This window comes from Monopterus albus, unplaced genomic scaffold, assembly GCF_001952655.1.
Source record: "Monopterus albus unplaced genomic scaffold, M_albus_1.0 scaffold34.1, whole genome shotgun sequence".
Lineage (NCBI taxonomy): Eukaryota > Metazoa > Chordata > Actinopteri > Synbranchiformes > Synbranchidae > Monopterus > Monopterus albus.
Genome location: NW_018127914.1, coordinates 4,713,597 through 4,727,845, shown reverse-complemented (window position 1 = coordinate 4,727,845; position 14,249 = coordinate 4,713,597). Strand labels below are relative to the sequence as shown.

At 41.7% G+C, this 14,249-nt stretch overlaps 2 protein-coding genes across 3 annotated transcripts in view; one reads left to right on the top strand and one right to left on the bottom strand.

Annotated features, from left to right (window-relative positions):
• Positions 1-9,354, top strand: part of tfap2e (transcription factor AP-2 epsilon) — a 12,659-nt gene extending 3,305 nt beyond the window's left edge. For both annotated transcript variants that reach the window (XM_020597354.1, XM_020597355.1), the window contains exons 3-7: positions 1,217-1,271; positions 3,533-3,764; positions 5,855-5,973; positions 6,431-6,569; positions 8,357-9,354. In XM_020597354.1, coding sequence (XP_020453010.1) covers positions 1,217-1,271; positions 3,533-3,764; positions 5,855-5,973; positions 6,431-6,569; positions 8,357-8,618 — 807 coding nt within the window. In that variant the 3' untranslated portion in view covers positions 8,619-9,354. The remainder of the gene's footprint in view (positions 1-1,216; positions 1,272-3,532; positions 3,765-5,854; positions 5,974-6,430; positions 6,570-8,356) is intronic.
• A 2,529-nt stretch (positions 9,355-11,883) lies between these two features.
• Positions 11,884-14,249, bottom strand: part of psmb2 (proteasome 20S subunit beta 2) — a 10,614-nt gene continuing 8,248 nt past the window's right edge. Inside the window, 4 exon segments of the mRNA XM_020597689.1 lie at positions 11,884-12,103; positions 12,670-12,719; positions 13,233-13,275; positions 13,277-13,399. Coding sequence (XP_020453345.1) covers positions 12,002-12,103; positions 12,670-12,719; positions 13,233-13,275; positions 13,277-13,399 — 318 coding nt within the window. The 3' untranslated portion in view covers positions 11,884-12,001.

The window sequence follows — 14,249 nt, the reverse complement described above, 5'->3', positions numbered from 1 at the left end:
TTTCCCTATGTTATGTCGACTTTCGGCCAATAATGTGCTTCGAGTTTATCATCATTTTACGCCTGATAATTTCCCGCAGATGTAGCCTGGCCTTAGACTCAGTTGCATGAATTATAGTCTGTAGAAATAATTTTATTTCTATATAGCTTATACGATTTTATTTTTAAAATAACATGGTGGACTTGGTCCCATGCCACTTTATTATCCAGCCCTACATCCATCCGCTGTCTCGCACAGATACAACGTGATTCTGCTCGTTCTGCAGACTTCAGCCTTCTGCAGGTTTCTGGGAGAAGAATAGTTTCTATGGCTTATTGAGCAGTCAGCTTCCCCGCAGCAGGTGCAGCTGCAGACGCTGTTTGTTGCCTCCTTACAGAAAAACACAGCGAGACCAATTGATCTGCGCGGTCATTAATAGGAAAGAAACGCGTGAGAGGAGCGTCAGGCAAGGAGTCAACCCGGGCATGTTACTGTTAAACACTCCCACTTGACAAGGACCTTTATTTGATTAATGGATTATATCCTTCGTGTTTGAACCCTCTTATAAATTCACCACAAAGGAGACATCCGAGAGTCGCCCTGCAAGACAATTTTACCTTCAGTGAATGAAAAGATCAAATAAATTGCAATGGTTTTAAGTTAGTCTTTGAATCGGGAGCCTGTGCTGTCTGTGTTTTATGGAAGAAGCACTGTTTTCATGTTCACATATTTGAACATTTTAAATACACATCCTAAAATAGAGGATATTAAAAGTATACATTTCGACAGCCTTTCTTTAATTTAATGGTATTTTAATAGGCAAGTAAAAATGTAACAAGGCAACTGCTTCATGTCTAAAAATTGATTTATGGACCCACTAAGCTAAACATTATACATTTATATGATTTTAACACTTGACGCTTTTGTTTTACATTGTTCATTTTGTCAAGATATGTAGAAATATGAATAACCTGATCATCTGTTAACTTCCATTGTTTACCACCAGCGTTCTATTTTGCACTAAATTAAATTCAGCTTGAGAAGCAGATTTGACTATTAATTTAGATATGGATAGTGTTCATATCATGCTGTGAGGGAAAACCAAACGGTGAACCCTCCATCTTGCTTTGGCCTCAGAGACAAGCTCTCTCTGTGTGTGTGTGTGTGTGTGTGTGTGTGTGTGTTGGCTGTGAGGTCGTTGTATAAATGATAGTGACTGTCTGTCTGTCTGACACAGGGAATGGAGGAAGGATCAGCCTTGGGCATCCTCGACCACTCTGTCATTAAAAAAGGTAAGAGGTGGGAGAGCTGTCTGTCTCTCTCTGTGTGTGTGTGTGTGTGTGTGTGTGTATGAGGGAGAGAGAGAGAAAGATCGAGTGTGTATGTGTGCATTTGTGTGCACCTATATAATGTGCTATACATGCTGAAGGGGTTTTTGTGTTTAGGGGCACACTAGCACCAGCTTCTCTTGCTGTCTGTGACACACATTCATGCACACACACACACACACACACACACACTATAAATAATTCTGTTTTGCTATTTCATTTGAAGTCAAGAAGTCCTCTAATACTCAGCTGCAGACTTCACCCCAAAGGCACACATTCTTAATGAACTGTTCATGGTCATATGAGAGCGCATGTGTGTGTGTGTGTGTGTGGATGGGGGGGATTAGAGTGAAGAGAAGAGGAGAGAGAAGTGGGGCAAAGAAGAAAAAGGGATTTGAACATGATAAAAGAGGAGTTGAGGGGAAATTTGCAGAGTATGATCGCTCTAATATCACACACTGAGTGGCAGAAGACACAGGGGCATGATTATAAAATTCAAGTTGTAGCTGGTGCAGTGTGATACTGTGAAAACCTCGCTCAGCCAAAAAACCCTGACGGGTGTGTAGTGGCGCTTACAGAAAGTGAGGATTTGCTCCAAGAAACAAACTGTTATGGAATGACTGACAGCATAAAATTAAATGTACCTTTGCTAATAAAATAACAGTTAAACAGTGGAAGTTCTGTATTTAAGAGAGTTGTCTTTTAAATGAAGAACATCTGCAAAGAATTATCAATAGTTTTTCCTCAAAAATTGTAATTTCAGGTACAGAAAACTGAAAAATGTGGATGAAATGTTGTTGATCAACATCCATTACGCCTCCTAATTCTAAATATTTCCATTCTTCAAACCAGTCGATGCCCTGAACCCCCCTATGCCATAAAGTTTTCACAGAAACAAGGATGTAATTCTCCAAATCAAGTCCCTGAAGAGGAGTTTTAATATATTTATAGCTTGATTGAAGCGGCTTCGGTTTTGTTGCTGCTGCAAACCAGCAACCATTTGATGAAGCGACAGTGATTCCATTTGTTTGCCAAACACTTAGAATTGATCATTTACTACAGTGAGACACTGCACGGCAAGCACTTCTAGCAAGATAGCAGAGCAAACCTAAAGCCCTTATGAATAAGAGAATCCAATGGGGAGAACAGAGCAACATGGAATTGAAGAGTGGGAGGCACAAGTCAACCAAGCGGGAGGAAGATGAGAGCAAAGGAGAAAGAGAGGGAGGGGCAGGCAGACGACAAAGCAGAGTGAGCTTCAGAGGAAACTTTGCTGCTCTGTGGCCTCACCAGCTGCTGATTGGCTGCTTGTGAACGAGGGGGATTTTAAGAGAATTTTTCAGTTTGGGGAATCTGTGCTGCACTGCAGGGTGCCACATGGACGCCACCCGCCACCCGCAGAGTGCAAAGGGAGAGCTGAGATCCCAGTGTACAGTTTGACAGATGAGAGGAAGGTGAGGGGAAACACAAAGGCCAAAGAAAGAGAAAAGATTTGAAAGGTTACTTTGTTTCAAAGTTAGGCACAATTTGCATATTCTTGTAAACATGTAGTATTCTTGTAAATACTACAATTTCAAGCAGCTTCTTCAGCTAAGGTTATGTGAAGCAAACAAATAAGGGATCTGCTCTTTAGCAAGGCCGTGCTAGTCTCAAACCGGTTGCAACTTTAACCTCCTGGTTGGTCATCTTTAACCTCGTCATTCAAAACATGACAGACAGAAAAGCTCAGTCGTAAAAGTTTACCACAGTGCAGAAAAGTGAATGCGAACTAATCTCTTCAAGGTGTGAAATAAAGCTATTTGAGAATGCACAGTCAAAATGCAACCACCTGCAGTTTAAACAACAGGATCAACAAGCAGCACCCCAGAATTAGAGCTGTTGACACAGGGGAGAACATTACACTGAATAGATTAGTCAGGAGAGGAGGAGGAGGAGGAGGAGGAGGAGGAGGAGGAGCACCTTATCTCACAGTCGCACAATATCATTGTCACTACACAAGACATGTTTAGGACTGACAATGTCTATTTATCATTTCTTCTCCCTACATCTAGTTTTTTTTTTTGCTATTAAACTTTTCAAAGCTTTGATTTTCATATATTTGTCTGACAAGTCACTTTAAATAATCCAAAGTAAGTTATGTTTCTCTGTAAATAAGCTAAAACATTTCTTGTTTTTGCCACACTCTACCTCCATCCCTCACCCCTACGTCTCCTCTGTTTCTTCAGTTCCTATCCCGTCCAAGCTGAACGGTTCTTCCCTGTCAGCCCTGTCCATCGGTAAGGAGGGTCTCGGCATGGGAACCGTGTCCAACCCGGCTGAGGTTTTCTGTTCAGTGCCCGGTCGCCTGTCGCTGCTCAGCTCCACCTCCAAATACAAGGTGACGGTCGGGGAGGTGCAGCGACGCCTCTCCCCGCCTGAGTGCCTCAATGCATCTCTGCTAGGTGGAGTCCTCCGCAGGTGAGAGGAGTGGGAGGGTGTGATGTAGTTTTAGAGATCATTTTTTGGAAGGTATTTTCAGGCCTATAATCAAAGACAAAATATATCCCTTAAAGGAACACTTCTCAGCCACGTCTGCCCTTTCTAAAATCTTTTTACATAAATCACTGGAGAGTTTACCTCTGGGCCTCTAAAAACTAGTAAAGTGAAACAATCTGAGAAGGGAAAAATCCATCTTTGGTTTAACTGATCACAGCAACAAGTTGTGAAAAGGCGTTTTCTGTAGAGATTAATTGGATCATAAGCCCTGAAAGCTAGGGAACTGAGGCCTTACATATCTTAAATTTGGGTTAAAACATATCTCTTGGCCATGTTTTGCTCTATAAAAGGTCAAAAACAGTGAAATAACCACCTCATTTAGTGTTCCTTTGGGTAAAATCTTTTTACAATCAATGTGCTGACTAATCTGTTACTACTCCTCAAAGTGAAGCCTTTATCAGAACATGAATCTTTTCACTGGACACCTTAAAATCCACCACAGTAGAGAGAAAGATAACACTGTGTCTATCAGCAGAAGCCTAAGCTCTAATGCTGTGATGCCTTAAAACATACCTCATCCTGAGAAACAATCACAGCAGAGACCAGTGACGTTCTCCACTGTCACCACACCGGCTCATCGACAGTTATTTCTGTTCAGGGTGTTGCAAGTCATTCTGGGAAACAAGGGAAAACCATAACTATTATAAAATTTAATGAGATAACAGAATAAAAGGAAATTACAACACTTCATCGCAAGTAATCTGTTGGGATCCACTGAGAATCATAAGCTGGTGTTTAATATTGTAAAATTAGAGTGAACTAACCAGGCTCACAGACAAAATAACAGCACTTGCAGGTAAGTATAGTGCAGCTGATGACATACTGAATCATTAACCAGGCTGCTTCTAAATAACATTTTAAATTGTTTTCTACCATGTCCAATTTGATATTAATTGCTTCACTGCACACAGTTTCTGCTTTATGGCACAGAACAGGTGATCTGTGCAGAGTTTTGTTTTGATATCCAACATGTTTAACATCTTCACAAAAGTGAAAAATAATGGATGACAGTCAGGGTTTATGGGAAATATATTAACTTAGCGACTTGTAATTTCATAAATGTAACGTTATGACAGTACTACACATTGTCCCTTTAAGCATGGGAAGCAGAGGAGTATAGTCTGTATGGAGTTAGTTTGGACAGACTATGTGGAACCACATGACACAGGCTGTTGGTGTAAACATCTTTTGCTGTCATCCATTTATTTCATCCATGATGACCTTTATGACTTGGTTCCATGAAGCTTTTCAGAATAAGATCTCTTTAACTCTCCTAGGGGGCTGGAGCTGGGGACCCTAAATGGGTCATGGGACTAAATCACAAGAGAAGTACTGTGGTTTAATGAACCGGAGCCTCGGGACAAAGAAAGCAACTTTATGATTTGGGTTGCAGGCTGAAATACTTTAAAAAAGGCATAATTAAAAGATCCAAAGGGATACTGTACATCACCGCCCATAACTTAGTGGGATTCAGATTTTTTTTATTATTCCATTTTGGAAAAACAAGTAATTTGACAGCTATAGTTACTTCGGAAATCAAGATTAATATGAAATAAATGATCATTCTAGTACCATCCAAGTGTATAAAATAAAATTAGCTCCACATCAACTAAACTTCTACTTTATGATCTGTATACTACTTCTGCAACTGCTACCTCCCAAAAATACCTATCAATGCTTTTGTATAAATAAATATTTCAAAGTTAAATTCAAATATAAAAAGAATAAAGGGTGGAGGATGTTAAAAGAATACTTAAAGGATGAAAGGCACAACACACTGAAGGATACAAGACTGTCACTGCTGATGGGGAACACAGGGAGATTTCAGGTGCACGTTTACTTACACACTGCACAAATGCATACGCACACACAAACTGATATAATACAAAGATACAGGCACACACAAACACACCGCCACAAACTCATAAAGACAGACACAGGGTTGGATACACAAACACACACAAGGACCATCTACTAAAAAGTGCTCTCTCTGTCTCTCTGTCTCCCCTCAGGGCGAAGTCAAAGAATGGTGGCCGGTGTCTGAGAGAGCGTCTGGAAAAGATTGGCCTCAACCTGCCCGCCGGGCGACGCAAGGCAGCCAACGTCACTCTCCTAACATCTCTAGTGGAGGGTAGGGAAAATGCACACACATACACAGTGACCTGCATATATCCTGACAGATAGGGACACGTATTCACATAGAAATACCCTCGCATGAGCAGGCACGTATAAGCAGTCCCAGCGTGGATGGCTGCCTGTGTCCGCACAAGTGGAGGGTGTCACCTGAAATGCTGAAGCTGCCTCAGAGTCAAAGAGCAGTGAAGTGTTTGAGCTGAGAGAGATGGCTGCAGCAGTAGCCCTGACCTGCGTAGCTGCACCAGTTCCATTATGTATCGTTAAAAAGCATTTATGGATAATTATTTGATATGAAATTCAAACTGACCTTTGACTCTTTAAAACACAGAAGTAGCAACTCCTTTCTGCCAGGCCAATGCAGAAAGCTACACCTTTTTTTGTACTGCACCAGTTTGACTGTCATTAATAGACACACTCCCGTTGTCTTTCCGTCTCTCCACCACCTCCTCCAGGCGAGGCCGTCCATCTGGCGCGGGACTTTGGTTACGTGTGTGAGACAGAGTTTCCAGCCAGAGCCACGGCCGAGTACCTGTGCAGGCAGAGTGACCCCGACCAGCTCCCGACACGACGCAGCATGTTGCTCGCCACCAAGTGAGTGGCTCATCCCTGCTTCTGCATCGTGTATCAGTCTTTTATAAAACCGTTTTTAAAGGCCAAGGCTGACAGTATCCTGTGCATTTGTTATTGTCAACAAATCACATTTAAAGACCAAAAGCAACAATGTTTGCTTCCTAAAATGTTCTGACTTCCCAGGCCCATGTGTGGCTCTCAGTGAAGATACTTTCATTTAAAAACAAAAAAATCTTGGCACTTAGTTTTTAGCAAGGATTTCTCAAAAAGAAGCAAGTAGTGAATTAGATGCAGACTACTCCCAGCTGTGGTTTGGATACACTGGTGAATAAATAAAGCTAAAAATAACGAGTTGATAATATTTAGGGCAGCAGGACGGTGTACAGTGTGTAAGACTGACAACAACAGAGTCAGTGTTCACATATGTTAGGGGATCAGTACATCGTTGGTTTGGCTTCTGGAAGTCATTGACAAAAATAATAAATAATAAATAATAAGATGTAGAGCATCAGCCAGCTTAACCTTTAAAGACAACTGTGCTAGATGTGTAACAGATAACACCATGTTAACAGCTGATAAAACCATATTTAGTCGACTTTGAGATTTACATCAACATTTCGTATCCAGTTTTGACGAAACAGAACTGAAAATAGGCAGGATGCCATATATTGATTGTATCAGCAACTGATGCATGAACTAAAAAATAATTTGCGATTTATAGTTAAAGCGCCAACTCACCACATTTAGAAAGTAAAATCTTTCTATATTTGAGATTAAGGGTTCACTTTTGATCCTGGAAACAAGAGTTTTGGTCAAAGTGTTATCACAAGGTCCACTTAGCTTAAAGCCCATTTATTGATAAAGGCCATTAGATGTTTTTGAAAGTAAATGGGTCTGGTAATGAGAGACTGTCAAGTATATTTGTTAGAATAACCTACTTTGGTCCACTTTGTGTTATGTTTAAAGCAAGGGAAGGACCAAATGTGCAGACACAAACTCTGGTTCTAATATTTATCAGTCTTTATTCAAAAAATAAAAAACTAAAGTACTGGGTGCTCTACTTGACAGGACAGAACTAAAGATTAATAGAATTGTCAGGGAGTCAAAAAACTAAACTCTGGTAACAAACTCAGAACAACATACATACAGAATCAAAAACCAAGGCAGCAGAACATCAAACTCACAAGTGTCTAGAAACAGAAAGTGAAGGTAAGAGAACCTACCGGGTGTGGAGATCAAGGAGGGAGCACAGGAGACAGGAGCAAGCGAGGCATGGAGATCAGATGAGCCAGCAACCAGACTGAGGGAAGGGAGGAGGATGTGTAGACAGGAGACCAGGAGGTAAGGAGCAGCAGGTGGAAGCAATGACCAGAGTAAAGCTGGGGACAGTGATATAAAACAGGAAACTAACCAAAATAAAAACACCAAACAGGAAGCTAGTCCACAACACTTACACAGTGTAAGCAGTTACATTTCCAAACTGTGCAGTTGAAATAGTAGATATACAGCAGGTATATTGTGCATAACCTGTTTGTTTGGCCTCCCCTTATTCCACCAAACTCCAGTAGCCTTGGTGTTGAGGGTGTGAAAATCAAACATCAGCCACACTTTGACAAATATTTCAAGCTCCAATTTCAATAAGACCAAATGTATTCACAATAAGGGTGTGTTGTGTGTTGTGTGTTGCTGCTACTAACAGCTTTTCCTGAAGACTTACTAGTATTTAATTTGGACAACAGTAAAGCCACAGTAGTTTAAAAAAAACATGCCCTAATAGCAAACTGATTCCTCATCTCATCCCCTCTCAGGGAAATCTGTAAGGAATTTGTCGACCTGATGTCCCAGGACCGCTCTCCTCTGGGCGGCAGTCGGCCCACCCCCTGCCTGGAGCCTGGCGTCCAGGGAAGCCTCACCCACTTCATGCTGCTCACCCACGGCTTTGGTACTCCTGCCATTTGTGCTGCGCTGTCTGCCTTCCAGAGCTACCTGATGGAGGCGATCAAAATGCTGGACAAAGGAGAGGGTGGAGGGAAGAGCCACCACGACAAGGAGATGAAGCACCGCAAATAGAGGGAGAATGGACTGACGCGCTGATGGGTGGGTGAGAGGCAGTAAGGAACAGAGAGGGGGAAAGACTGACTCATGCCCCTCTGCGTCTTCACCTTCGCCCTCAGGATAAAAACTGAGATTTTACCTCCCAGAAACCCCTGTGGCCCCTCTCACTGAGGAGGCGGGGTTTATGATGATATCTGTACTGTAATGTGTGTCTGCAACCACCTCACTCAAAATGACGCATGGACCTCTCTTCTCAGTAGCTGGTTTGTGTGACGATGGCATCTACAAAACATCTCTTCAGGATGAGTTCCTACGTATGGCAGTATGGTTTTAATTATTCATTCCCCCTTTTTTTTTTATTTTGGTAAACATGTCTCCTTTATCTGTGTTTAGAAGTCTTCATCAGTCTCTCACACACACACACAAATGTTCTTTGGACTGAACTCATGTGGGAAGCTTTGTAAGCCATACCCGAGACAACACCCTGCTTTTTGCTCCTCTGGAACTTTGGGAGACTTTTTAAATCCACCTGATTGGACAAACACAACTTCCATATGTAGTTTGACTTAGTGGGTGGTCATGGGAAATTGAGTTCTCTGGGTTCTCTCATGGTGGAGTGAGGAGGAGTCAAAGGCAGCTAAAGGAGATTTGTTTTCTTTTATTTTGAAGTACAGTGTGTTGGTAACTTAAGAAAATATTACAAATCATTTTATACTTTCTGTGTATGTTTATTAATGTTATTACTGTTATTATTGTGTTACAGCATAAATGTAATATATTATTAAAGAATTCAGACGTGATTGCTTGAGTTTCATCAGTGTGTTTTTAAGTTTTAATCTGAAATATTAGGACAATAAAAAGTAATGGCACCTTCAGGCGCTTTTACCTGCAACCCACTTTAACTTACTTTTAAATTCAAAGGCGATAATGGACATTTATTTTATTGTGTTTTTATTGTTATCTTTGCACTCCTGTCTCTCTGTCACAATAATGTCATTTTTTTATTAATCCCTGCAGGCAAAGTCTGTTCTCACTTCAACGGGAAGGTCAAGGCTAGGGCTGCAACTAACACTTAATTTCATTATTGATCAATCTGTCAGTTGTTTTTATAGATAAATGATTAATTTCTGTCTATAAAATGTCACATAAGTCACGGTGATATCTTCAAGTTGCTTGTTTTCTGTGTCCATCAGTTTAAAATGAAAAGATATTCAATTTAAAATAATACCAAACATGTTTTCAGTGATGGCTCTAGGGATGCCAGTGTTGGTCAGTCCAACGCTTGTACAGATGTTCACAGTCCCTAGCAGACTGTGGTGACCCCCTGACCTTTCTTCTACAAGTTAAGATTTTTACTCACACAGTCAAATTTGACGGTGGAATCACAGTTCCCCAACAATGTCAGTAATAACTTTGATCACTCTTACATTTGTGGCTTTGAGAGAAATAACTTTTGGATGGATCACCTTGAACTTTGGTACTAAAACTCCCCCCAGGGTGGTGTAGCAAATTTTCAGGTAGCGCCATCATCAGGTCAAACGTTTAATTTGTCCAATGCTTTGGCATCAAATGCCTAATAGCAAATACCTACACAGCTGATAACACACAGTCTCAGCTGTGTTTCTTTGGCTATTTGATTTGAAACATTTTTGTAAAACTTAAAGAAATTGAGATAAAAAAATTGCTGTAGTGCAACTTTATTTGTTTAGTCCATTAAATGTTAGATAAAAAGGCCCAATGCAACATCTTCAAACTGCCTGCTTTGTCCAAACAATGGTCCAAAATTAATAGATATTCTATATATTTTGAACTGTTTGTTTTCTATTGTTAAATACAAAATAAAAGCAGTGTTCACAATTGAAAGAAGTTTCTCAATGACACCACAGGTATTTTCCCTGATAAATACCATTTTTTTGCCATCTGAGTAATCAACTTATCATTAAGCATGTCTCAGCACAGATTCAGCCTTAGGTAGGACTGACCCTTGCCAACACAGGAGCTTGAATGGTGCCTTTGCTTTCACACTCAGAACAAATCTGCTGTGTGCACCCCATGGGGCCACTCAATAAATCAGGGGCCCCCTCTGCATGCAGGAGTCCAGCAGGGGCCCAAGTCACAGCTGCAGCCCCGTCCCTGGGAGAAGAGTGGCAGCCATGCGACCCCCAGCATCCAACAAGCCACACACCTTGCTTCCTCCTCAACCCATCTGTTCTGCATTTCTCCCAGCGACTACCTCTCACCTCTCCTTCTCAAGTCCTTCACTTTATTTAACCAGGATGAGATACTCGGTGCAATTACTGCTTTCCAGGGAGGGCACACATACATGTCGCCTGCTCATACCGTTGAACTTCACTCAATTCTACCTGCTGTATCTCCCCTTCTCTCCTCCCATCTCATTACCCTACTGTGTCAATTCCCCCCCCCATCCCTTTATCTCCCTCTATGCAACCTAACTGCCGCCCGCTTCTCTCCCTCCTCTACCCCCTTTCCCCTGTTCTCTCCGTCTATCTGACACTCAGCGGGGCCGCTCTCCATCTTTCTCTGTGCCTCCAGGCAAACATATGCTGCTCTTCCCGTCAGATTCTGGTGTGTTTGAGAGAGGAGGGATTGTTTAATGTTTATTAATCACCTGTCTGCGGTGGAAAGACGAGACGATGATAGAGCCACACACACGCTGTCTCTCTCTGCCTTGTACACATACACCTATTCAGCAGGGATGTTGCCAACTTGGCCTGGTTTTCCCATGAAGTGCTATATGTAAGTATAGTCATGCACTGTTCATTACTGAACTTACTGTTTATTCATTTACTCACACTGTATCAGCAAGGTGTCGATTCAACACCGTGGTCATTCTTGGATCATATTTTGTGATGTTTTGACTGCATGGATATGCTACTATTATTAACTCCATGGCTTAGTGTCAAACAATGTAAGCATGTTAGAAAGCCAGAGTGAAACATTTACCTACATACAGTGTATTCATTCAAACATTTTGAACTTTAAATAAGTTTGTGAATCATGTTACTTGAAAACTTGTGATGTAAGACACTATAACAAGCGAAAACTGAACTAACATGACTATTTGATTACAGAATCCTCCTTTTTCCAAACACCATATGTGCATGCGTGTTTCATTACACATGTACAAGCATGAGAAAGTGTAGATTACCCTCACGCACACTCACCGAGTGCAAAAGTACACAGCCAGGAGGCTGTTCTCTTTCTATGTGCAGATGAGTAGACTAGAGAGTGATGAGAAAGCACCACAGGGACAAAGAGCTTGTATCTCAACTGTGTGTGTCACTTTTTATTGGAACAGAAAGAGCAAGGTCAACACTACAAAAAAAGAAAGAAGAAAGAAATGAGGGTGTGAGGGTCGGTAGTTAAGCAGTGAGTAGTCACTTGGCGCCATGGGCGAGCTTCTCCAGGTCATGGATGCCCTCCTTGTCAATCAAACGGACGGTGAAGGAGGGCAGATTCAGAATGAAGCGCTTGTTCAGCTGGAGGATGGACAAAAGGACAAGTTATTAAATAAATTCACAAGTAAACAGAACAGATGTAGAGTCAAGTAAAGACAAAGCACAGTGATAAAGGAAAGTGGAATATTGATTATATGAGATAAAGGCCAATCCACATAGAAGGTATCTAGATGTCTGCCACTCAACTGATACACCTCCATTTCATGAAGTGTCAAATCACAGTGGGTCTCATTCACCAACATCTTCCTAAGTGTTTCCCTAAATTTCATTGCAAGTTGTTCTTAAGAAAGTTTCTATGAAAAGTGTACATCCGATTCATGAACTAGTTCTTAAACCGCAGAATTGTTCACACCCTTGTTCTTATACTGTGCAACTCAGTTTTGATGTGGACTCCTGGTAGTTAAGCGTTAATCCATGTAACCCATGTTGGTGTGATTCTTTTTTAAGCTCCTAAGAGCAGACTGAAAAATGCTGGAAGCTACTTTTGCAGAGTGAAATTACAATTTGAAAGGCTGGTCAACACCAGTCACAATTAAAGATGCTTATAAATCTTATTCATACACACAAAAAAGAATCAAACTACTCACTTCCTCAATGCACTTCTTGAGGAGATCCACAGCATCATCTCGGGTCAGATCTAGAACAAAAAGCAAATGAGAGTGCAGAAATCATCTCGGGTCAGATCTAGAACAAAAAGAAGAAGTGGCAAATGAGAGTGCAGAAAAGGGAATAACAAACATGAATTAGAGACATAAATTAGGTGTAAATAGGGTTGAAGAACATCTTTCATCAACAGAGAAACTAACCAGATGGTGCAGTGTGGTACTAGTGACAAAGGCCTTGTGATTTGCATGATGTCGTGCTGGAAAAACTGACGCTAGCTTGTCAGATTCATCAGGAATATAAATTTGGAATTAGCATAAAAATGCAGCTTTTTTTCTACAGTAATCATACACCATTAGGTAAAATAACTTTATTTAACAAGACCCTTTCAGTGCCTCGAGTCTGTATCATGAATAAAGTGTGACTCCATAACCTCTGCAGTGCACACAGTGTAGTTTTTATTTCTTTCTCTTGCCTTCCTTCCCCGTCAGTCTCATGGGAGCAATAAAGAGCAACAAACATGCATGAGGCATTTCTCTGCACTGACCTGGCCGGTAGTAGCGGTCAAGAATGGAAAGAAAGGTGAAGTAGGGCCCCGTAGCCGTGAGCAGCGAAGGGGGCCTTGGCCAGGGAAGACAGGTGGTCCATGTAGAAGAGACCTGGGCCGTCTGTGTCATCGTAGCCCGCCAGCAGCAGGTTCACATGATACGGAGTCTGGAGACAGAGGAGGGGGGGGGAGCAGAGAGAGAAAAGAGGAGGGCAGTGGAGAATACTTGTTACAAGGTGTTAACCTGGAGTGTAGACTAGTAACTGAATTCAACGTTACTGTTGCAAATAAAATCTTATGAGAACATTTTTTCAGACATTGAACACAGGCCAAAAAACACAACACTGTACAACTCTGGTAGTGAAACCAAAATCTGATTCTTCCAAAACGTATTTGGTGTTTTGTTGATGTTTCTCCAAAATCTCCCATACTGCTCTTCTGGGTTGAGATCTGGTGATTGTGAAGGCCATAGGATATGATTCACATCATTTTCATACTCATCAAACCATTTGCTGACCCTTTGTGTCCTTTGGCTGGAGGCACTGTCATCCTGGTAGAGACCACTCATCTATTCAGGTCACTTCTTGGTGCCAAATTGCCATCACCACACAGACTGCTGCAACAGTGTCAGAGACGGCACTTTGTCTCACACATCTGTTCCACTGAATCGTCAGGTTCATGGAGCAGTTCCCAAAGCAAGACATCGAACCACTTGAGAAGTACAACTTCTCTGTCTCAGCTTGAACCAAATAAACTGCACCTAGTTATTTGATTTTTCAGCTTCAGAGAGACATGGAGAGACGCACAGAGGCAACACATGATCAGTGATGAGAGCGAGTGAGGGAACCACACGAGGCTGAAGTGAGAGAGCACAGGGAGAGTAGGCTGGAGAGGAGAGGTGAAAGGGTGACACAGGACAGAGGAGGTGTGTTTGTGAGGGGTACAATCAGGGTGTCACTGGCAGTGTGACATCTGCTGGGAGTCAGCATCCCTGTTGCTCCTTCTACCCCCCCCCCC